Raw genomic sequence first — 25,798 nt, forward strand, 5'->3', positions numbered from 1 at the left:
TGTGGTGAATTGCTTTACTCTTGCTGCTTTCAGGACTTTCTCCATCTCTTCAACATTTGACAGTCTGATTAGTGTAAGTCTCAGAGTGGGTTTATTTGAATTTATTCTATTTGGAGTTCATTGGGCATCTTTGATTTGCATATTTATGTCATTTAGAAGGATTGGGAAGTTTTCCCAAACTGTCTTAAAATACTCTTCCTAGCCCTTTACTCTTCTCTTCTCCTTCTGAAACACCAGGGATCTTATATTTGTGTGATTCATGTTGTCCATCATTTCCCTGAGATCCATTTCAAATTTTTTGAGTTTTTACACCATTTGTTCTTTTGTGCATTCTCATTCAACTGTTCCACCCTCTAGTTCATTATTCTTTCTTTTACTTCTTCAAATCTGCTGTTGTGTGTCTCTAGTATATTTTAAATATGATAAACAGTATCTTTTATTTCCATTAACTTCTATTTTTTAAAATTTATTCTTTCACATTCTTCTTTATGCTCTTCTAGATTCTTCTTGATGTCCTTTAGGTCTTTAGCCAACCTATTGAAGTTGTTTTGGAGATTTGTGTATACTTATTTGATTAATTGCTCCAACTTCTGTATCTCCTCTGGCTTTCTAATTTGGTCCTTTGGCTTGTCCATATCTTCTTGGGTCTTCTTGTGCTTTGTGGTTTTCTGTTGGCTTTGGGGCATTTGCTTATCTTGATAAGGTTATTTTGAGTAATGCAGGATTATTTGTACATATATATATATGAGCCACAGCTTGCTGGAGTGCACTTTCCTTGTCTTCCTAGCAGATTGCCTTCTTGAACCACCTCTCACCCTCATGCCAGCTTTCCCCAACTTCACCTGTGTTTTCCAGTTGGAAATCCAATAAGCGCACCAGTTCTCTGTGTGCGCTGGGGACTGGCAGCCCTGGAGGTGTGGTGTGGGACCTGTGCGTTTCAGCAGGGAGTCTGCTTAAGGACACCATGAGTCTGGTGATTCTTAGGCCTCCAAGTTGATCTGTCTTGGGCTTTAGGGCTCTGTGTCTCACTCTCCAACTCAAACATGTCCTGCTTGCTGTGCGCCCATGAGCCTCTGAGGTGTGCGAGGGGCCGTTTGTGCTTCTTTGTGGCATCTTTGCCCATCACCATTTCTCACCTGTGCACACTACAGGCTTCTGTGGAAGAAGAGTAAATGCGGTCAACACTGGTCCACTGTTTCCTGGATTCCCTCATGGGAACTCCTGGCTATGTGGCTGAGGAGGATTATCTCCCCAGCTAATGGCTGAGCTGGGTGCATGGGAGTGGAGAACTGCTCTCTCGCCTGCTTGGCAGCTGTCTTACCACTGCCAGCCCCTGACCATAATTCTGGCTGAATAAAGTCACCCCTTCCTTTGAGAAGCAGTTTCTCTGCTTTTTCTCCTGTCACCACCACATATTGTAGAAGTCCCTCTCCAGCTGCCTGCACCCTGAAACCATGGTCCTGGACGTTCTCTGCCTTTTCTCTGTTTCTTTAATGGAGGAGATGTTTGCTCTGCCTCGCCTATTCCACCGTCTTTCCAGGAGTCTCCCATTGTCTTTTAAAGCTGATTTTGTCTTTCAAACTAGGATCCAATCAGAGTTTACATATTGCATTTGCTTCTTTGTCTTTTTAGTTTTTTTTTTCTGAATAGTTTTATTGATGTATAATTGATATACAGTAAACTATGCATAAAGTGTGTAGTTTGATGAGTTTTGACGTGTCTACACATGTAAAACCAATGCCACAATCAAGATAGTGAACATATTCATTAGCCCTCAAACTTTGTAAACTCCACCGCTGCCCCTTCCCGCCCTGTTCCCCAATTCTCAGGCAAGCACTGATTTTCCTGTCACTACAGATCATTTTGTATTTTCTACAATATTATTATAGACTTGGAATCATATAGTACATACTATTTTTGGTGTGGCTTCTATCCTTGCTAGTATATAGAAATATAATCATTTTTGTAGAAGGGTCTTGAATCTTGCTGCCTTGCTAAACTCATTAACTGTAGTAACTTTTGTGGTAGATTCCATTGGACATTCTATTTAGATGATCATGTTATCTAGGAATAGAGAGAGATTTATTTCTATATTTCTAATCTGGATGCAATTTACTTATGAAGTCTAATTGCACTGACTAGGACCGCCAGTACAGTGCTGAATGGAAGTGGTGAGAGCAGACATCTTTGCTTTGTTTCTGATCTTAGAAGAAAGGTAGAGTCTTTCACCAGTAAGTGTGCTGTTGGCTATATGTTTTTGTTGTTTATTGGGCTGAAGAAGTTCCTTTCTATTCCTGGTTTACTGAGTTTTCTATAGGGTGGATGTTAGATTTTAGTAAATGATTTTTCTATGTCTGTTGAGGTGAGCATGGGGTTTTTCTTTTTCAGTCCCAATATGATGAGTAACATTGATTGATTTATGAATGTTTAACCAACCTTGCATTCTTGGGATGAACTTTACTTGGTCATGATATTTTATACTTTAGTATATTGTTGAGTTAGATTATTTAAAATATATGTATTTTTCTGACTTTTATCAGAGTAATGCTCATCTTATGGAATGAGCTGGAACTATTCCTCCTTTTTGATTTCTGGAAGAGTTTGGGTAGAGCTGGTATTAATTCTTAAAATATTTGGCAAGAATTCCCTTGCATGGAGGGAATGTTTGTAAATATATCCAATTAAAAAATAGATAATAGGGTTATTCAGTTTGTTTATTTTTGAGTGAGCTTTGGTAGTTTATATTTCAAGGAATTTATCCATTTCATCTTGAGGTATCAAATTTAAGATAGTCTTTTCCATTGGTTTTAAGAAATCTGATTTTGATGTGCCTTAGGGTAGTTTCTTTGGTATTTCTTGTATGTGAGGTTCATTAAACTTCTTGAATTTGTGTGGGCTTACAGTTTTCATCAAATTTGGAAAAATTTTTATCACTCTTACTTTCAAGTATTTCTGTCTACATCCCTAATCCGTTTTTAGGGAACTCCAATTACTCATATATTAGGCCACTTGAAGTTATCCTATAACTTACTATTGCTCTGTTCATTTTATTTTTCAGTCTTTATTTTCTCTGTGTTTCATTTTAGATACTTTATATTGATACATCTTTATGTTCATAAATCTTTTCTTCTGCAGTGTCTAATTGGCTGTTAAGCCTCATCCAGTGTATTTTCCACTTCAGACGTTGTCTTTCATCTCTAGAAAGTCAATTTACGTCTTTAAAAAAAGTCTTCGGTGTCTCTATAGAACATGCTCAATTTTTCCTTTAGCTTCTTCAATATATGGATATAATTATAACAGCTACTTAGTAGTCTTGTATACTGATGCTATCACTTGTTTATTTCTATTGACGGATATTTCTTGTAATTATGGATCATATATTCCTGCTTCTTGGCATGCATGGTAATTTTTTAATACAATTTTATTGAGATATATTCACATGCATTACAGTCTTCCAAAGTGTACAATCGGTTGTTCACAGTATCATCACATGGTTTTGCATTTATCACCACAGTCAGTTTTTGAACATTTTCATTATTCTAGAAGAAAAGAGTAAGAATAAAAATAAAAGTAAAAAAGAATACCCAAAACATCTCATACTCCTTTGCCTCCCTTTTATTCATTTACTTTTTATTCCCATTTTTCTCCTCATCTGTCCATACACTGGATAAAGGGAGTGTGTGAGCCACAGGGTTCTCACATCCACACAGTCATACCATATAAGCTATATAATTACACAGTCATCTTCAAGACTCAAAGCTACTGGATCACAGTTCAACAGTTTCAGGTATTTCCTTCTAGCTATTCTAATACACTAATAACTAAAAAGGGATATCTATGAAATGCCGAAGAATAACCTCCAGAATGACCTCTCCATTTGAAATCACTCATTACTGAAACTTTATTTTGTTTAATATCTCTTCCCCCTTTTGGTCGGGAAGTCTTTCTCGGTCCCATGATGCTGGGTCCAGGCTCATCCCTGGGAGTAATGTCCCATGTTGCCAGGGAGATGTATACTCCTGGGAGTCATGTCCCACATAGGAGGGAAGGCAGTGATTTTACCTGCTGTGTAGGTTTAGAGAGAGACAAGCCACATCTGAGCAACAAAAGAGGTTCTCTGGGGGTGACTCTTAGGTACCATTATAGGTAGGTTTAGCCTGTCCTTTGCAGTAACACACTTCATAAGGGCAAGCCCCAGTATCAAGGACTTGGCCTACTACAGTGGTATTCCCTAATGCTTGTGAAATATCAGGAATTCCCCAGGTGGGAAAGTTTAATGTTTCCACATTTTTCTCCCCGGCTCTCAAGGGGGCTTTACAAATACTTTTTATTCTCTGCCCAGCTGACTCTGGGATGTATCAAGGTTTCACGCTACCCTGTACAAACCAACCAGATCTCACCCCCCTGTTCAGGGTTCCATGTAATTACGGTGTTTGAGTAAACTGTCCATACAAGTTAAATTATATAGCATGCTACAGAAAGTATAGATTTTGCACCAAATAAACATCTGTTCTTTGGTCTCACACAGAAGTTGAATTTTTAAAACACAGTGAATGTCATCCTATTCCATTTATTCTGGTTTACCCTAGTTCTAATCAAGTCCATTTCATTCATATCTCTAATTGAAGTCTGATCTCTTTTTCAGCTTATTTAACATTCGTTGTATGTGGTAATGCTTACATTCATAGCTGCTGAACTCTGGCTCTGAGTCTCCAGTGTCACACAGATACCCGAAGTTACGGGGACTGACTAGGTTATACACAAACAGCTCAGCATCTCAGAATTTAGAGATAACCATTACAACTCATGAATAGATATGACTGCTGTAAGAGCTTACAATCTAGAAACCTTTACCATAAGCCTTCCCCTGATAACCTATGCTCTCAGTGTCAGTTCTGAGTTTGCACATTATAGTTAGTCCATATTATTGAGGCGTTATAATGTTTGTCTTTTCGGTTCTGGCTTATTTCCCTCAACATACTGTCCTCAAGGTCCATTCACCTAGGTGCATACCTTACAACTTCATTTCTTCTTGCTGCTGCTTGGTGTTCCATTATATGTATACATGTTAGTTTACCATTCTGTTTATTAGTCTGTGTATCCTTAGGCCACCTCCATTCATTGCAGCTCATGACTATGGCTGTCATAAACACCAGTGTGCAATGTCCACTTGTGTCCATGCTCTCAGTTCTTCCAAGTACATACCCAGAAAACGGCTTGCAGGACCTTATAACAACCCCATAGTTAGCTTTCTGTGGGCTGCACCATTCTACTTCCCTACCAACAGGGAATAAGTACATCTTGGTCTCCACGTTTTCTCCAGCACTTGTATCCCTCTTTTTTTTTTTTTTTTTTTTTTTTACAGTTTTATTCACATACTGTAGAATCCACCCTAAGTAAACAATTGATGGTTCCCAGTATAATCACATAATTGTGCATTCCACCACCACAATCTATATGAAGACACTTCCATCTCTTCCCCAAAGAAAGAGGAAAAGGAGGAAAAAAATGAAGAATAAAAATATAAAAGATGGAAGAAAAATAAAAATAAAATACAATGAAAAGGTCAGACACCACCACCACCACAGAGAATCCCATATCATCCCCTTATATCCTCCTCTTACAGATATTTATCTTTGGTATATTGCCTTTGTTATAATTAATGGGAGTATCTTTCAATGTTAACTGTTAACTAGTTTACATTGATTGTATTTTTTCCCCTATACTATCCAATTTTCAACACCTTGCAGTGTTGACATTCATTTGCTCTTCCTCATTTAAAAATATTCTTACATTTCTACATTTAATCACCATCATTGACAACTGTGGGTTTGGCTAGGTTATACAGTCCCAGTCTTTATCTTCTGTCTTTCCTTCTGGTGTCATACATATCCCCAGCCTTCCTCCTTGAACTGTACTCACACTCATCTTTGTTCAGAGAATATACAGTATTGTGTTACCATCACACATTATTGTGCTAGCCATTTCTGGATCTATACAATCAATCCTGTTGAACCTTCTTTACTCCTTCAGCATCAAATGCCCGATTCCTAACATCTTTCTATCTCCTGATAACCTGTGTTCTCAACTCTCAAATTTTGCTCATCATTGTTCGTCCATATTAGTGAGACCATACAGTATCTTGTCCTTTTTTTTCTGGGTAATTTCACTCAACCTAATGTCTACTGTCTACCATTTTGTCTTTTGGATTTCATATGTCATATCTTACTTTATTTTTATTTTTTCCCTCTCTCTCTTTTTACCCTTACTGATAATCTTCATTTCTATACTTCTCTAAACCTCTCTCTTCTGTCTTTTCCTATCTGCCTGTAGTAGTCCCTTTAGTATTTTTTGTAGAACAGGTTTCTTGTTCACAAACTCTCAGTGTCTGTCTGAAAATATTTTAAACCCTCCATTTTTTTAATTTAATAAATTTTATTTTGAAATAAATTTAATCTTACAGGAACAGTTGCAAAAACAGTACAAACCCCATACACAGAACTCCATCATACCCTGAACCCCCCTCCCCCATACCCCGATCCATCACCTTTAAGATGCTGTCACACCACCATTTCTTTCTTTCCCTCCCTCCCTCCCTATCATCCATCATCTGTTGCTCTGTCCTCTGAACATATGAGAGCAAGCTGCACATATCTTTGAACAAACAATATAATTCACATATACCTTTCCCATAGACAAGAACATTCTTTTATGCAATCTCGTTAAGTGCAGCTAAGAAGTTGAAGAAATTCAACATTGATATAAAGCTTACATTCTATATTTCCTTTTTTTTTTTTCTTGTGTCCCATCTGTGTCCCTTTGAGCCTCCTCTCCTCCATCCTCAGATCCCATCCAGGATCATCCTTGGCATTTCATTGTCATCTATTTAGACTGTCTTTTTTTTTTTTTTCATTTGTGGAAACATATATAGCCTAAATCTTCCCATTCCACCCCCTGCCTAGCATTCCATTAGTGGGATCAACCACATACAGAATGTTGCAATGCTATCACCTTCCCATCATCCATTTCTGGAAGTTTCCCTTCACCCCAAACAGAAACCCTACACTCCTTTCTTAACTGCTCATTGCCCCTTCCCCCACTTCCCAGAACCCCTACTCTACTTTTCATCTCTATGGTCATATTCTCTGATACTTTCTTTGTGTTTACCGTGGGGCTTAAATTTAACATCTTAAATCTGTAACAATCTTGTTTTTCTTTGATACCAACTTAACTTCCATATGACACATAAACTGTGTTCCTGTACTCCATCATTCCCCCACCTTTATGTAGTTCTTGTCAAAATTACATATTTTACATTGAGTCCAAAACCACTGATTTATCATTATAGTTCATGTATTTTAGATCCTGTAGGAAGTAAATAGTGCAGTTATAAATCAAAAATACAGTAGTACTGGTATTTATATTTACCATGTGATCTTTACTGGAAATCTTTATTTCTTCATGTAGTTTCAGTCAGTTGTTCAGTGTCCCTTTCTTTCAGCCTGCTCAACTCCCTTTAGCATTTCTTACAGGACTGATTACTGGAGATGAAGTCCCTCAGTTTTTGATTATCTGGGAATGCTTTCATCTCCCCCTCAGTTTTATCCTCCAGGTGTTTTTGAATTCTCCAAGTCTCTGATGGTTATTGACTTCTATTTGTATTCCATTGTGGTCAGAGAATGTGCTTTGAACAAATTCATTTATCTTATTTTATTTTATTGAGGCTTGTTTTTATGTCCCAGCATATTGTCCATTCTGGAGAAAGATCCTTGATCACTAGAGAAGAATGTGTGTCCTGATGACCTGGGATGTAATATTCTGTATATGTCTTTTAAAATTCTCTTTATCTCTCTCTCCTCTCTTTGTTTCTCTGTTGGTAGTGCTCCCTTTAGTATCTGAAGTAGGGCAGGTATTTTATTAGCAAAATCTCTCAGCATTTGTTTGTCTGTGAAAAATTCAAGCTCTCTCTCAAATTTGAAGGAGAGTTTTGCTGGATAAAGTATTCTTGGTTGGAAATTTTTCTCTCTCAGAATTTTAAGTATGTCATGCCACTGCCTTCTTGCCTCCATGGTGGCTGCTGAGTAGTCACTACTTAGTCTTATGTTGTTTCCTTTGTATGTGGTGAATTGCTTTTCTCTTGCTGCTTTCAGAACTTGCTCCTTCTCTTCAGTATTTGACAGTCTGATCAGAATATGTCTTGGAGTGGGTTTATTTGTATTTATTCTATTTGGAGTTCGCTGGCCATTTATGCTTTATGTATTTATATTGTGTAGAAGGTTTCGGAAGTTTTCCCCAACAATTTCTTTGAATACTCTTTCTAGACCTTTACCCTTCTCTTCCCTTTCTGGGACACCAATGAGTCTTAAATTTGGATGTTTTATTTTATCTATCATATCCCTGAGATCCATTTTTATTTTTTCAGTTTTTTTCCCCATTCTTTCTTTTGTTCTTTCATTTTCTGTTCTGTGGTCCTCAAGGAGGCTGAGTTGTTGTTCAGCTTCCTCTAATCTTGTATTATGAGTATCCAGAGTCTTTTTAATTTGGCCTACAGTTTCTTTAATTTCTATAAGATCTTCTGTTTTTTTATTTACTCTTGCAATGTCTTCTTTATGCTCTTCTATGGTCTTCTTTATGTCTTTTATATCCTGTGCCATGCTCTTCTTCATGTCCTTTATATCCTGTGCCATGCTCTCATTGCCTGTCTGTAGTTCTTTGATTAATTGCGCAAAGTACTATGTGTCTTCTGATCTTTTGATTTGGGTGTTTGGGTTTGGGTTCTCCATATCGTCTGGTTTTATCATATGCTTTAAGATTTTCTGTTGTTTTTGGCCTCTTGGCATTTGCTTTACTTGATCTTTAATTTGTCAAAATTGCAGCTTGGTGGTGTACACTTTCTCTAACTAACCAGCAGATGGCGTCCGTGAGTCACCTATTCCCCTCAAGTCAGTTCGCCTGAACTTTGTGGTGTGTGGGGATCTGATTCTTGTGGGGTCCAATTGGTGAACTTAATTTGGGTGTATTGTTGGTGCTGTCCACCCTGAATGAGGGGCGTGTGTCTGAGTAGTTAGGGAGGACGGCACCTTTAAAAACAAACCTCCCAGGTGTTCCCGGAGATTTAAGGCTGTTTTCTGCCGCTGACCCAAAAGTCCTTGGTATTGACATAGGTTCCCTGAGATTTCCGAGTGGCTTCCCCTTCCCTGCTGTGCTCTTCCAGGACCTCTGCTGAGGGAGGGAGGGAGGGCCATGCCACATCAGAAGTGCACGCTGGCCTCCAAGGAAGCCCTGGGATACCAGGCTGTGCAGGGGTGTTCCCAGCCTGCTTCAAAGATGGTTGAATGGGATGCATTAACTTCCCCCTTTCCGCACAGCACCGCCTTCCCAGCTCTGGGACAATCAGCTGTGGGTGTATTAAAGGCCACTGTCCACAGCCAATATTGTGGCATGTGAGCAGTGCTGCGGGAAAGACTCCCTGTCATGCTGGGTTTCTTGGCACGGTTCTGTGCTGTGGGTTCGGCCTGGGCAGGAGTGCCCCCACCCGCCGGGGAGATGGCTGCAAGTTGTGCGTTTTTTTTCTCCTTTTGGCTTCCCTTTGCTCCCCTGGGCCCGAGACAATCAGCAGTGGGTGTGGGAAGGGGTATCCTCCACGCCAGACTCCGAGGCGTTAGCCCAGCCTGCTGCTGTCATATCTGCAGCTGCTCCCGGGCTTCTTTTTTTTTTTTTTTAAAGAGCTAGTCCATCTCCAAATGCCAACCCACCATTTCCCCGCACCGCAGCATGACCGAGAGACTTTCAGCTGACTCACTCACTCATTTCAGAATGCAGACTCCTGGTTTCACCAAATGCATGGTCTCTGTAGATTTAGCAGACCTTGTCTGGCTGGTGCTACTCTGGAAGTGGTGTTCTGAGTCACTTTCTGGTTTTTATCTAGTATTTTTCATGGAGGGGTTTTTTTGCCTTGCCTCATCTAGCCGCCATCTTAGGTTCTCTCTCCCTCCTTCATTTTTGAATGATAGTTTTGCCAGATACAGAATTCTTGATTGGCAGTTTTTCTGTTTTAGTATCTTAAATACATCATACCATTGCTTTCTTGTCTCCATGATTTCTACTGAGAAATCCACACATAGTCTTTTCGAGCTCACTTTGTATGTGATGGATCACTTTTCTCTTGCTGCTTTCAGAATTCTCTCCTTGTCATCGACATTTGATAACCTGATTATTAAGTGTCTTGGAGTTGGTCTGCTCAGATCTATTCTGTTTGGGGTATGCTGCACTTCTTGGCTCTGTAATTTTATGTCTTTCCTAATAGATGGGAAATTTTCATTGATTATTTCATCTGTTATTGCTTCTGCCCCTTTTCTCTTTTCTTTTCTTCTGGGACCACCCGTACATCTATATTTGTGCACTTCACATTGTCAGTCATTTCCCTGAGGTGCTGCTCATATTTTTCCATTCTTTTCCCTATCTGTTCTTTTGTGTGTAGGATTTCAGATGTCCTGTCCCCCAGTTCATGAATCCTTTCTTCTGCCTCTTCAAATCTGCTGTTGTATGTCTCCATTGTGTTTTTCATCTCTTCTGTTGTTCCTTTCATTCCCATAAGTTCTGCCAATTGTTTTTTCAGATTTTCAAGTTCTTCCGTATGCTTGCCCAGTGACTTCTTCATATCCTTTATCTCTTTTGCCATATCTTCCCTCAACTCATTGATTTGATGTTTGAATTGATTTACGAGATTTGTTTGATTAGTAATTAGTTGTTTCAATTCCTGTATCTCAGTTGAAGTGTAAGTATGTTCCTTTGACTGGGCCTTATCTTCATTTTTCCTAGTGTGAATTGTAATTTTTATAGTCTAGGCATCTGGTTTCCTTGATTTTCAGATTTTCTCAGGTTTTCCGAGACCAGACAGGCCCAGGTGTCAGGAGGAGGCTATATTCAGTATCAGGTTTCCCTGAGGGTGATACCCAGCAGATTATCAGACTTTTCCTGTGGGGCCTCTAGACTCTGTACTTTTCCTATCCTGCCCAGCATGTGGCACTTGTTAGCCCGCAGCTCCCCACTGGCATAAAGAGGTGTGGTGTATTTAATTCTTAGTGGACCCTGTCCAGTCCAGGGACCAAGGATGTCAGAAGCCAAGGTTAAGCTGTTTGTCTCCTCCAGCTCCCGGCCCTGGGGTCTGAGTTCTTGGAAGGAGGGCGGCCACATGAACTGCCCCCTGCTCTTTTCTTGGGGAAGATAAGTCCTTTAGGGAATTGTCTCCTACCCTTGGGTTTTTCCTTTAACTCTCTATCTTAACTCCACCCTTGCCTGGGTCAGTGCTGACAATTCAGAATGCCCGAGGCTTTCTCCAATGAGAGAAAAAAAAGAGAAAAGCAAGAAGTCCCTTTTTTAGAGCCAGTCCCCAGCTCTCCAGTTCACCAGGCAAGAACCGAAATTGGTATCTGGTTCTGTGTGCCCCTTTTCTTGGGGTCCAGCCCTTTTTCAGTATTCTGATCTCAGTGAACTCCAAAAGTCTGTTTTTATTTATGTATTTTTTTTTCCATCAGCCCTACCTCCTCTCTGCCAGGATAAACCTCTGTGTTCCTTTCCTGTTTGCTCTGGGTTTATCTGTGCTCGTAGCTTGTATTCAGTAGTCCAAATTTGTTAATTAAAACTGCATTTGGAGTTTGGTTGAGCTACATTCCCTTACTCCCAGCAGGGACTGCTTCTTTTTCCCACAGGAAAGTTTTGCAACTCAGCCTTCTGTGCCGGTGAGGGAGGGGCACCAGCTCTGCAGTTTGGGGAGCTTTACTTAAGAGGTCTGTGCTGCATTGTCAACCATTCCACCCATTCCAGGCTGGTGTATGATGTTGTCCTGTCATGGATGTCCCCCCATCAGCTGTACCACACTATTTTCTAGTTGTTACTGGCTATTTACTCGTTGCTCTAGGGGACTAACTAAATTCCACACCTCCCTATGCCGCCGTCTTTGCTTGGTAACTTTTTTAAAATTCAATTTTACTGAAATATATTCACAAACCATACAGTCATCCATGGCATATAATCAGTTGTTTACAGTATCATTATATAGTTGTGCATTCATCACCACAGTCAATTTTGAACATTTTCATTACCACAAAAAAATAAGAATAAAAATTAAAGTAAAAATGAACACCCAAAACATCCAATACCCCCATCTCTCCCTGTACTTCAATTACTTTTTGTCATCATTTTTCTACTCATCTGTCCAAATACTGGATAAAGGGAGTGGGAGCCACAAGGTTTTCACAATCACATGGTCACACAGTGCAAGCTATATAGTTATACAGTTGTGTTCAAAAATCATGGCTACTGGGTTGCAGTTCAGCAGTTTCAGATTTTTCCTTCTAGCTACTCCAATATACTAAAAACTAAAAATGGGTATCTATATCACTTAATAATAACCTCCAGAATGACCTCTCAACTCCATTTGAAATCTCTCAGACACTGAATCTTTATTTTGTCTCATTTATCTTTCCCCTTTTGATCCAAGAAAGCGTTCTCAATTCCATGATGCCAGGGCCATTTGCTTGGTAATTTTTAATTGTAAATTTTACATTATTGATATTTTTGTATTCTTATAACTCTTCTTGAGTTTGTTCTAGGATGTAGTCAAGTTACTTAGAAACAGTTTGATCTCTGAGTCTTGATTTTAATCTTTGTTAGGTGAATTAGAACAGCCTTCGGTCTAGCACTAGTGTTTTCCTAACAGTGAGTCAAAATCCTTCTCCGTACTCTACCCGGTGCCCCATGAATGATAAGGTTTTCCACGTTGACCAGTGGGAACTGGAACTATACCTCGCCCTGTGTAAGTCCTGGATATTGTTCCCTCTAGTCATTATGTGGTTATTCCTAGATGTAGGGAATTTTCACATGTATGTTCTGATCAGGACTCAACTGAATACGAGAGGGGGATTCTCCGCAGATCTCTGGAGTTCTTTCTCTGTGCATCTCTGTTGTCTTTGTATTCTGCCCTGTGAGCTCTAGCTACTTGGCCTACTTTAATTATCAACCTCATCTTTTCCGTTTAGGGGGATGGTTGGGCTCTGCCTAAGTTCCCCTTCTCTGCATCAAAACTCTCTCCAGGCAATAAACTGGGGCCATCCTAGGGCTCATCTTGTTTGTTCCCTATGTCTTAGGAATCTCTGTCCTTCAGTGCCTAGTGTCCAATGTGTTGAGATCATTGTTTTATACATTCTGTCTGGTTTTTTAGTTGTTTTAGTTCTGAAGGTAAATCTGGTCCCTGTTACTCTATCTTGACTCCTATCACAAGTCCCAGATTTGTATTTGAAAGGAATAAATTTATATTTAAAAATATATATTTCCTAAGTTAGATTTTACTGTTTCATTACATGCCTCTTTGCCCACTTACTGCCAAATTATAAAATTTTACTGTTGTTTCTAGTGAATTTCTTATTCCCCAAATAATTTAGCTGTTAAAATAAAAATGAACTTCCCCAATAAAAAAATAAAAAATGAAATGAAGAAAAAATTCAAATTCCTAAAGTACGTGTTTTAGAGTAAAAGTAACGTTACAAATATTCTCCTTTGGTTTGTATTGCTTAAAGGTATTGCTGTAGGGAAGATGGGTGGAAACACAAGATAATTTAGTCTGAGACATATTAAAAGAACAACTGACATACCTATTTTATAAGTGTTAGATTCTCAGTTTGGTAAATCAGTATTTTCCATGGATATTTATAGTTTATATTTTGTATTCCAGATAATCAAGTAAAAGAAAGATGAGCTTCATCTGTGGACTGCGGTCTGCTACAAGAAACTGTATTTTCCTTGGATTAAATTCCCTGGCCACCCGGAGAAAATGTAGCACACTAGCTATAACCTCACAGTGCTGTCATCAAGTACAAATGAACCATATAGTAAATAAGTTTCAGGGACTGAGAGTAAATCACTGTGATAGGTTTAGTTTTCTGCCTGGAAACTTTCATTTCCATAGGACTGCTAATAACAAAAGAACAGGATGTCTCTATAGTACCAAAAGTAAGGAAATTTGGATGATTACCCACAAATGTACTGCAGATGTACCCGCAAATGACTCCTTTTCAAGACTGCTTCTGATAAAAGAAGTTGCTGTACTTCCTGCTCTTTCAGTATGGCACCCTGTAAACTGTTTTCTTATGAGAGATATCAGGAGGTTCCACACTTCTTCACGATTTCAAGCTGCTCCAGTTCCTGTCTTGTTGATCATTCTTAAACCAGTGCAGAAGCTTCTAGCAATCATTGTAGGCAGGTAAAATACATTTTAAAAAATAAGCTATTGTATTAAAGATTGTTTGTAAAGCTACAATTTTAAAGAAAACTGGTTAGATTTCCTCCCCCATATTTACTCAAAATTAAGTTTTCAAACAGTTGGTTCTGTCCAATTTTGTTATGTATGATTTAATAATCTTGAAAAAATTTGCTGTAGAGTAGTGTAGAAATATGATCTTAAAAACTTAGTCTTATGTATATTGTATACACACTTTTTGAAAGATTGATCTTAGAAAAAGAATCAGAAATGTAAATTGTAGCTCAGGTTTAAGAACAGCACTTACAAATATTCTTTTTAATTATGGAATTTGAGGCAATGAATCATGAGACTGAGGAACTTTGAGTGGTCATGTAAGAATAGGCTTACTCCTAGCCAAATTAACTCTTAAATCCTTAATACTTATTTTCTTTCTGTTCTATTTCCAACTAATCCTTATTTTCTCTTGCTCTTTTGTTAGTCCTTTGTAGTAATTAATGTTTTTACAGCTAAATTGTACTTACGTTTAATTTACCCTCATTCAAATGTAATTCTGTTTTCTCTTATTTGATCCTCAAGGATTGAAGAAAGCCAAAGTTAATCATTGTCTCCTCATAAAGCTTTCTTATATTTCATAATTATCAAGCTCCTTCTAACTTTCTTCTTCCATACTAATCAATCCAATTTGCTTTCTATCAGAAATTGAGAATTTCTACTCTGTAATTTATTGTTTTCTCGTTTATGATTTGACTTTGGCACCCAGAAATACATACCTATCTTAGTTCTCAATTAGGTAACTAACTTATCCCAGGTTCTTGGTACAATAGCTCTTTCTGATTTCTATTGAGTTCTCATCCCTTTTAATTATTTATTTATTTTTAAAAGTTTTTATAGATGTTATGTCACCTAAAATTTCTTTTTAGAATATGTTTACATATGTTTTAAATAAATAATAATAAAACATAAAACATTTTAAATAGGAAATAAGTATACTTAATAGTTTGGTTTTTGTCACTTCAGGTTGAAACATTTTGTCTAAAGACATTTCAGGTATGTCACTTAACAAAATTAAGATACTTTAAGAACTTATTTTATAAAATAAAATTTTATTCAGAGAATGATGTCTATTTTAAAACTTTCTGTTGTGATTTCACAGGTAAATTCACAAGGAAAAATGTTTGCCTCTGATAAACAGCAGGAACTATTGTTTGCTTGGTAGAAGTTGGACCTCCTCAGGTGTTATCTGCAGAATCCCCCATTTCCTTGTTTATTGGGCTTATGCTCTTCTAAATACCCTTCCTTTTTCATGTTCTAGAGAGGATGGTGAAGTTTCTGTTACTGAGTAATATTTATTCCTGAAATGAGTGCTGAGGTGGTTTCCCTGTCCTTGCTGAATCAGTGGCGGATAATTCCAGAAGTGTGATGAGCTGTGGGAAGAACAGTAGTTAAAAGTTCAGATTTATTGGTACCATAACCCCTTCAGATGTTTATTTGGGCAGTTCATCCCTATTAAGTAAGTAGTGGTTAAGGGCTCAGACTCTGGAATCAGATTCCTTCATTGCCTGATTGTTCCTCTTATTAACTGTGTGACCTTGGACAATATGATTAACTTCTTTATGTCTCAGTTTCCTCATCTACAGCAGAGGTAGGATGAGGTTTAAATGAGATAATATAGCTTTTGTAATTAGAAGAGTACTTTGCATATGGCAAACAGCCAATAAATGTTAACTATTAGCCATGTTAGAAGTGGTGAAGTAGTAAAGTTGTTTAAAATAACTGAAGAAGAAAATTCAGTGAGTACTAGAGTTATAAAATATAGCTCTAATTATTTTTTCACATTTTAGCTAAGAATCTTATAACTTGCAAAAGCCAGAATTTTGAACTTTGAATTTTCTTTTTGCTCTAGAGGCATAAGGAAATGGTGGCAGGCACTTCCTCCTAACAAGAAGGAACTATTTAAAGAAAGTATAAGGAAGAATAAATGGAAGTTATTCCTTGGTTTGAGTAGTTTTGGACTGTTATTCCTAGTATTTTATTTTACTCATCTGGAAGTGAGTCCAGTCACAGGAAGAAGCAAGCTACTTTTATTGGGAAAAGAACATTTCAGACTTTTAGCAGAACTGGAATATGAAGCAGTAAGTAGTAAGAATTGTTTTTAATTAGATTATTTAGTATACCACTCAAAGCAGGAAAGTTTCTTGAATATGAAAGATTTCTGCTTTTTAATTTTAGTCTTTGATATAAATTTAGCATTTTTTTTCTAAAAGGCCTCAAATATTTCACACTTAGTATTTCTGCTGCGTATAGTGCTTTTCCTTCCATTCATCCAGCTAACTCCTGCTCATCGTGTGTCAGCTTAAATATCTCCTTCTTTGGAAAGCCTTTCTGACTATCCAGACTGGGTTAGGCACGGCTCCTACATTAACCTCTAGAGGGTATTCTTACAGACTGAATTTGCATCAGCTTATCTGCAGTTGTGCCTAGTGCTTGACTATACTGCAGTTACATCTCTGTCATATTTTCTTTTTACTTACTGTACTTTTCCTTAAAGGCCTTATGAAGGTAACAATAATTTATATAATTATTTATTTGCTCGCCTGTCTCCCTTGTTAGACTAAGTTCCATGGGGATAGGGACCTTGTCTGTTTTGTTTATGTTTTATCTTAAGTAATAGCACAGTACACATTATAGGTGCTTAATACATATTTGTTGAATAAATAGATCTATAGTTTGACTTTTTATACTTTGAAAGTAATAATATAGAATAAGATACTTCTAACCCAAAATAAATTTTGGTAATTTATTATATTTTTTGAATGAAAATGTTGTTGGATATCAAAAGCTTTAACTACTTAGGTAGTGTAACAACTTAGGTAGTTAAACATTTTGGACCACTAGTGAGTTCCTTGAGAACAGAGGTCACATTTCTTTCTCCATTGTATGGCACATACATAGTATGTGCTCAATATTTGTTGAATTGATGTCTCATACCCTCACTTAACAACTTTGACATGGTTAGATCTTTGTCTTTTCATTCCAAGTGAGATTGCGTTTGTCAATGGAAAGTAATCATTAATAAGAGAAATAATGATGGTTTTCACTAAAAAGATTGTTCTTAATGAAGATAAGACCAGTTCTCTTTCAATAGAGTTTATAAAAGATTTGAGATATTTTTTAGGATATAGCCTAGTCAGGGGCTAGTTTGGGGAAATTATTCTAGAAAGGTTAAGACATGCCTGGTGTTAAATTAGTGCTTCTTCTACCATTCATATTGCTAAGAAGCTAAAAATGTGTGTGTGTGTGTGTGTGTGTGTGTGTGTGTGTGTGTGTATTTCTTTTTTCTTATTTTTAACCTACAAATTTAATACCTTCTTGATCTGAAAATTCAAACTGTTCGTATGGGGATATTATAAAGTACTGTAATTATAAATAATCTTATTTTAATCTACTTCAGAAGGGTTAACATAATACTGTTTTTTGTTTCAGGTAGTTTTACATTGGTTACTTATGCTTTTTAAAATGCTAGTTGACATAAATACTATTTCAAATTTATATTCTACAAAATTGGGTGTTTTAATGCATCTCAAGGAAGAAGGTTACAGACTTGATTCATATGTGAGAGAGATTTTCTGTGGAAATTAAAGTAATATTTTCAGGGACGATCCTTAATTTTTTTCAGTAGACTTGAAAGAGTGTCTCATGAATATAGCTTAAGAAAAAGTGTCTTCATATGGTGGCTAGTTTTAATCAGCATTATATAGAGAAAGTTATATGCCCATTAGTTCTGAAATTTCAGTAAATTTCCTTTCAGTCTGTGTCAATAAAACACTTTAAAATTAATGAATTGGTGTGATTGTGAAGACCTTGTGGATCACACCCCCTTTAAGTAGTGTATGGATGAGTGGAGGAATGGGGATAAAAACTGAAGGACAAATGGGGTGGGATGGGGGGATGATTTGGGTGTTTTTTTTCACTTTTATTTTTTATTCTTGTTCTGGTTCTTTCTGATGTAAGGAAAATGTTCAGAGATGGATTGTGGTGATGGACGCGTAACTATGTTGTCATACTGTGGACAGTGGATTGTATATCATGGATGATTGTATGGTGTGTGAATGTATTTCAATAAAACTGAATTTAATAAAAAAAAAATTAATGAATTGTTGTCCTTTTTACCTGAAAGTTTAACCTTATGAAGTATATGTTTTTCTATTCATGGGTTATGAAAATAATTTTTATATGGAATCTTTATATTCTCTAGGCAGTGTTTTGATTTATAAAATACTTAGCAAAGTAGAAATAATATTTAAACATTTATTAAACATTTTATTTGTTTATAATCTAATAGGAAAGATGAATTAAATCTTGATTTCAACCAATTTATATGAAAAAAAGTCTTACGTCTTACCTATTAGAGTTTATTCCATTTGTGAGAAACCACATTGCCTTTGAAAGAATAATTCAAATTTGAGAAATTTGAGTGCTTAATATATAGATTTTTACATAATTTAAAATTATAATGTTCAATGATAAGTAGCCATATGACTACTTTTCCATGAAGCAATGTAGTTTTGTTGAGCTACTTTTTTAAAATAAAGAGTACTTTTCTTTTTAATCTTTCAGCGGATGGAAGAATTTAAAAATGATATGCTAACTGAGAAAGACTCCCGATACTTGACTGTTAAAGAAGTGGTTTATCATCTAATTGAATGCAATAAAGATATTCCAGGCATTTCTGAAATCAATTGGATTATTCATGTGGTTGATTCTCCAGATACAAATGCCTTTGTGCTTCCGGTAAGTAAATATTCTCAAACTAGTTTTTATCATTAAATTTAACATCCTTATTGTTTATGGTGTTCTAATTGCTTGCATTTTTTTCTTAATGGTGCAGAATGGACAAGTGTTTATTTTCACTGGGCTTTTAGACAGTATAACTGATCTTCATCAGCTTTCCTTCCTTCTGGGCCATGAAATAGCTCATGCAGTACTTGGGCATGCTGTAAGTACCTAAAATAAATGTTCATTAGTTGAAATGTTGTTTTGAAGTTAGTAAGTTAAATCTTTTACAGAAAGAATCTTTTGCTTTGTTTTTTTTTTTAATAATGGAATTTTAATTTTTATGAATTGCCTGATTCTGTTACCTTAAATAAGTGATTGGCCAATTTTGAGAATTTCTGTGGTCTATGGTATTTGATATTGAATAATTAGTGTTTTTCTTAAATACTATTTTTATCACCTGTCTCTTTTGCTAAAAGATAATTATTCTCAACCTCTAATTATTTCAAATTAGATTTTAAATTTTCCGTAATTGTTAACATACTTGTAATCTAGTCAGAAAATTAATTGCAGGAAAGTAATATTACTATATAAGTGGGTAAATCAGTTTCTTGCTTTTTTATTCATTCTCAAAAGATAGCTTGGCGCTTCTTTGAAGTGTCTAGAATGATATGCCATATATAATTAACACAGAGTAATAATAATGATTCCGTACTATTTTATAGTTTACTGAGCTTTTTAATATGAACTTTCTCATTGATAATTTTAATACCAACTCCATGAGGTCTGTATTTAATAGCATTATTTTATATATGAGGAAAGTAATATTTAAAACGACTTTAAGTAACATGACTAAATGTGATGAAGTAGGAGAATGGGACTTTAACCCAGGTCTCTTGTATGAAAGCCCAGCATTACTCACTACCTTTTACCATAGTTACCAATTGTTGGCAGCACTTTTCTTGTAGATCATAGAATTCAGGTTGATTTATGATCCTTCAAATACACATCTGTTTGACTTGGTGGAAGTTCAGGAAAGCAACATATATTTGCTTTACTGATATTTTATTGTCACTTTTAAAAAATATAAATGGCCCTTTTGTCCACACAATTAGAGAGAAGTGTTGTTTCTTTGGTTGAAAACATGAAAGTAACGAAGGAAAGGATTATGAAATCAGAAATGCAAGTGATATTAACTTTAAATAGAAATGATTATGTTAATAATCTTTCTTAAAAGTCATCTCAAATTCTACCTATTCCTTAGAATTTTAATAAAGTGAGGTGGACCAAAGTTGTGCTTTTCTGGGGCACAAATAGTACAAATAGTGATTATCTATCTCCTTTATTTCTTCTGAGTTACACGAAGATTAAAATATATTTTTCTTAAACAAATATATACAAGAACAAATATTCTAAGAAGCTGAAATAGTGTCATATGTACTCTAATGTCTTTTAAGTAGTGGCTTCATAACTGCAAATCAATTAATTTGGGTCATTTTTAACATTTAAAAGGTATTCATATTCAGTACATTTATTTTTCTGGCATCTAGTTCAATGCCTTATATTCAGCATATTGTTAATATATTTATCCGTGCAAGAGCAATAATTAGAGGCATCATTAAAAGCAAAATAGTTTTAAAAATAGGAAATAGTTATTAATATTTCTTTGGTAGAGGCCTTAGACATTTTCAACACAATATTTTCTCTTTTAGGAGTCTCAATTTTAATTTAATTACTTTTGCCTTTTATGTTGTTTCCTTCATAAATATACACAGAATTTTTTTTGTTTATTTCTAGTTTTCTAAGATAATGCAATAACATGACCTTTAATAATTAACAACAAGGATTTTCTCTTCCATAATGACTTGGAGTTTCACTCTTTCATGCTAAAATAATTCCATAATAGAATTGTTTTTCATAACATGCAGTTCTTATAATGAAACAAAGTATGTTTTGTGAGGACAGATTATATTGAGAGAAGTATTCTATATCTTCTTAGTTTTCAGCCACGTTCCATACTTTCAGTTAATGACAGTGTCAGCATTACATTAACATTTATTCGTTGACTTTAATGATGGACAATGAACAACTCAGTGAATAAAACTTATATTTGTTTATATATTACTACCCCCAAATAGCTATTTTAAGTAAGGCCTTTTTTGGTAACTGCTGTAATTATAGAACAATTTACATACCACAATTCCCTGATGTGAAATATCAGACTTATAAAATGCAAATTTGCATAAATGAATCATATTTCATATCTGAGGTCATCAAGATGAAAAGACTTTTATTTAGAATAAACTTCCAGTCTTTTTCTTAACAGACGGCACATGGAAGCTGGAAATTGTTCCTTTTTCTAACTGCTTTGTATCTTAAATAGTGGTTTGTCATTATCCAGAAGTAGAGCTATCATAAACACATTTATTTGATTTTAAGAAAGATGTAGTGACTGTGTTAAAAACCAAAACTGCCTGTATTTGAATCTTGGCCCTTTTACTAATAGCTTTGTGAATTTGAGCAATGCTCTTTCATTTCTCCATCTCATTTTGTTATCTATAAAATAGGGATAATTGTATTTCACAAGATTGTTACGTTTGTTAATATAAGACACTGTAGGTTAATGAACCAGTCATTGTATCGGAATGATAGTAAGTGGCTCAGTAAATGTTAGTTAAACGAATGAATGAATAAGCAAGGGAAGGGAAAAACAGAACAGGAAAGCATGAAATATAAAGAAGAAAAATAGAACTTGTGATTTTAGTTGGTGAAGGTCAAATACGTAATTATTTGATGTGATTACCTTTGATGAACTAGAAAATATAAGCATAAGCTGCCTAAATTTATTAAATGTAATTTTCATTATTTTGATTATTCTCAGGCAGAAAAGGCTAGCATGGTTCATTTATTGGATTTCCTTGGTCTGATTTTTCTCACAATGATTTGGGCCATTTGTCCTCGAGATAGTTTGGCACTTGTGGGCCAGTGGATTCAGTCTAAACTGCAGGAGGTAAGTCTGAGACAATATCTTGGATTTACAATAGCCCAGAGACATTTTCACATTTTATCATAAAATAATGGTACTAATTTTTAGTGTCTTGTGTTTTCTCATTTTTAGGGGATATTCTTGTATATGACCATTTGAATGAAGATATACTACATCTCTCAAATAATAGATATGGATGATTACAAGGGCTTGGCAATTTTAGTTACCATAATTTTTTTTTTTTTTACAGACTTGTTGGTCTTACAGAGACCCAGTCACTATCCTTTCCTTTCCACTGTTGCTTTACTTTCTACCTTTCCACTTCCGTTTCTCATAGTAATGTGGTGTACTAACTGAATGACCCTCCTTTCAAAAAATATTTGCATTTTGTTGGGGGAACTCTTAAAACCTGTAAACTTTCTTGGGTACTGGGTTGGCTGAAGCTACTTTGTCACTCTTTCCTCCTTCTCACCCCAAATAAATGAATATTGCCTGAGAGATATGGACAGGATAGTCCTATTAGTGTTTGTAAACTTGTGTTTTTAGCCCTTATATATAATGATAATCACTTCATACAATCTACTGAGTCTGTCATTTGTTCAAAACACTGCACTGCTGAATGTATGTCTTGCTGTCTTGATGATTGTTTTGTTAACCATGATTAATTATTTTATTTTACATCTTTCTCCAAATATTTCTTCTTGTCCTGGGAGGTTTGGTTATTTAGGAACAATCTGTTATTTGTTTATTTAATGATTTGTGGATCACTCCTCACAGTGACATGTGGGTGCTATTTAAATCTAATGCACGTAATTCTTTGAGGCAAATTCCTTTTGAAATCGGATAGCTAAGTTTTTTATTCAGCGTTGTCATATCTTTTGGCTTCAGATATATTGAAGTAAAGGTTCTTAAGGGGAAAAAGAAAGAATTTATAAGAAAGATAAGTTGTAGCTCTTTTTCTCCTTGAAATACTTGATGAATCCCACCACTTGTTTGTAATTCTTCTATTTAATAATTAAACTGAAAATAAAGTAGGTATTGTTGTTTGGACTCGTTTTTTCCCTAAATCCAGGGCTCCCTGTTTTGGTGAAAAGGAGCTGTTTTCTTTCTAGAGCCCTGTGATAGGAGAACAGAGGGAATGCTGATAGTGAAGTCAATAACGAAAGGAATTGCTGACAATCATTTGCCGGAGGAAGGAGGAAGGGAGAGAGTACAGCTGCTGGGGGCCCTCACTTCACCATTGGGGATTCTTATTTTTGTCATCTTAAACATTTGGGTATAATGTAGCAGCCCTCATAGAGCTCTACCAAATAGGATTTTGAGAGCTGTTAATAATAATTATAGTAGCTAACATTTATTGTGTACTTAATATATTCTGGGCACTAGGATAAGCACTATAGATTTTTTTAGTATATGCAAAGGTTAAGAATTCAGACTCTCATCAGATATACCTGTGTTTGAGTTTAGCCTCTGAATTCTGTAGAACTTGGGCAGATTACTTCACTATAAATTTCTTCATCTGTAAAATTGGGATCATAATACAGGCTGACTCAGAGCATGGAATGATACATTTAAACCAGGCTTTCTTAACCTCAGCACTATTGACATTTCAGACTGGATAATCTTTGTTTGGGGAGCTGTCTTATGCATTGTATTTAGTTCTTCTACCCACTAGATGCCAGTAGTACTTTAGGGACATCAAAATGTCTCCAAACATTTCCATATGTCCCTCAGGGGACAAAATTATACCAGATTGAGAACCACTGATTTAAAGCATTAAGCATAGTGCCTGGCATAAAAGACTCCGTAAATATGAGTTTTTATTATTATTTGTTCATTTAATCCTCAGCAACTCTAGGAGGTTTACTGTTACTAGCTCCGTTTTACATAGGAGGCTACTAGAGCTTAGAGGCATTAAACAATTAGCTGAGGGTGAGCATTTAATAAGTGTCAGCATTTGGACTTGAATCTGAATTTCTCTTCATTTAAAGCCCATGTTTTTAATCAGTACACTATCAGCAGACTGATAATATCAACAAACTGTTCATGGTGAATAAACACTATATATTTCATCAACATAAACTAGATGTAATTGAGAAGGAAGAAAGCCATATCTAATGGTCACTGTGAATCAGATTGGTATTTTAAAAATATTAATCACTGATGGAGGAAATACAGGCCGTAATTTAGTTTTTTTGCCATGGTGTTCTTTCAGTGTTTGTCAGAGAGAGTATAAAAACTTTATCTTAGATACTCCATGAAATTAATAAAAAATATTGTTTTGTTACTCCTTTTGTCATGAAACAAATTGCCTCAGTGAGCTTTTCTTTCTGTTTTCTTCTTAGTATATGTTTCATAGACCATACAGTAGATCACTGGAGGCTGAGGCTGACAGAATTGGACTACAGCTTGCTGCAAAGGTAAAGTTTTTAATAGTTGAGAATACACAGTGTCCTTCACACAGTAAGTTAAATATAAATGTGTGTTGTCTTGATGTTTGACATGGGCAGAGAATGAAAATTGAACTGTATTAACCCTTTATACAATTTTCATCAATCTGTAGAAATTTTAAGATTATAGACTCATTGAACTTCCTTCTTTATATGAGGCCATATTATGCTTTAGACAGAATGCATAAGATTATAGCAATTATCTGGTTATATAAAAAACTATTAATCTTTTATTGGCAATATTTTCTACATGTATGATTTTTTATTGCAGATATAAATATATAAACTAAAATTTAAAAACACAGATGTAATAACTCCTCCTCCCTCCCACCCCTTTTTAACCTGTGCCCTCTGGAAAGCTAATACTATCTTTATTTTATTCTTCTCCCTTGTTTGTCTGGTCTAAGAAGGGTTGCTGAATTAATAAGGTGATGTGTAACTGTTTTCCCCCACATGGGGAAGGATTTATCTGATTGTAGCTATGATCCTAGCTGAACAAACTGAGTTTTTACCATTTAAATAAATGACGGAAGAACAGAGTTATTATCATCTCCCAGAGTTTTGCTAGCCACAGAGAACAGCTCTGGGCCTTGACTCTTTTTTGTTTTGAGCTGGCTTTGTTCATGTCTATTTAATAGGGCACTTTATGCCTGACTGCTATTTTTTAATCACCTGTGATAACTGAGTATTAGGAAGCTTAACATTAGAATTCAACCTCATTTTTAAAAAGGGGAGAAAACAGTGGCAATATAAATGTTAAATTCAAAATCTTTGTTTTATTTGATACTTGTTGAGTTTCTAAGAGTTATTATAATTTTTAAAAATAACTATTATTTGAGCGTCTCATTATGAGTTTCATGAATTTAATTTCATAAATTAAGATATCTGTCATTCACAAAAGCAAAAGCAGTTATTTGAATCTTACACAGATAGGATTAGATGAATTATCGGACTACATATATTAAGAGGTTCCCAAATAATGGAGCACAAATTTACTATCAAAACTTTCCAAATTTTAATGTATTACAATCTATTACATTTTTCTTTACGGTAAGTGCTTACTGTGGTCTGGTTAAGGAGTCTTCACCTATCTCAATAAATTGTTCCTGTTTAATTTTGAGAAGCTTTATTGTTTTATTACATTTTTATTTATAATATAATATTCAAGATAAATTTTTTTCCACATGAATATCTAATTGACCCAGCACCATTTAGTGAAAGTAGTCATCTTTTTCTTCACCATGCTTCAATGTCTCAGTCGTAAAGGTGGGAATTTATGTGTGAGTCTATTTCTGAGCTCCCTGTTCTATTCCATCAGCCTGTTACTTA

The 25,798-nt window shown here is 35.7% G+C and overlaps 1 protein-coding gene across 4 annotated transcripts in view; it reads left to right on the forward strand.

Moving 5' to 3' along the window:
- Positions 1-25,798, forward strand: part of OMA1 (OMA1 zinc metallopeptidase) — a 361,372-nt gene that overhangs the window by 31,676 nt on the left and 303,898 nt on the right. For all 4 annotated transcript variants that reach the window (XR_005215353.1, XM_037827100.1, XM_037827101.1 and 1 more), the window contains exons 2-7: positions 13,733-14,260; positions 16,164-16,392; positions 18,878-19,051; positions 19,149-19,256; positions 21,915-22,043; positions 24,365-24,439. Coding sequence is in view for 3 of the 4 variants with exons in the window: in XM_037827100.1 (XP_037683028.1) it covers positions 13,752-14,260; positions 16,164-16,392; positions 18,878-19,051; positions 19,149-19,256; positions 21,915-22,043; positions 24,365-24,439 (1,224 nt within the window). In the remaining variant the exon portion in view is untranslated. The remainder of the gene's footprint in view (positions 1-13,732; positions 14,261-16,163; positions 16,393-18,877; positions 19,052-19,148; positions 19,257-21,914; positions 22,044-24,364; positions 24,440-25,798) is intronic.

Source organism: Choloepus didactylus, chromosome 2 (genome assembly GCF_015220235.1).
Source record: "Choloepus didactylus isolate mChoDid1 chromosome 2, mChoDid1.pri, whole genome shotgun sequence".
NCBI lineage: Eukaryota > Metazoa > Chordata > Mammalia > Pilosa > Megalonychidae > Choloepus > Choloepus didactylus.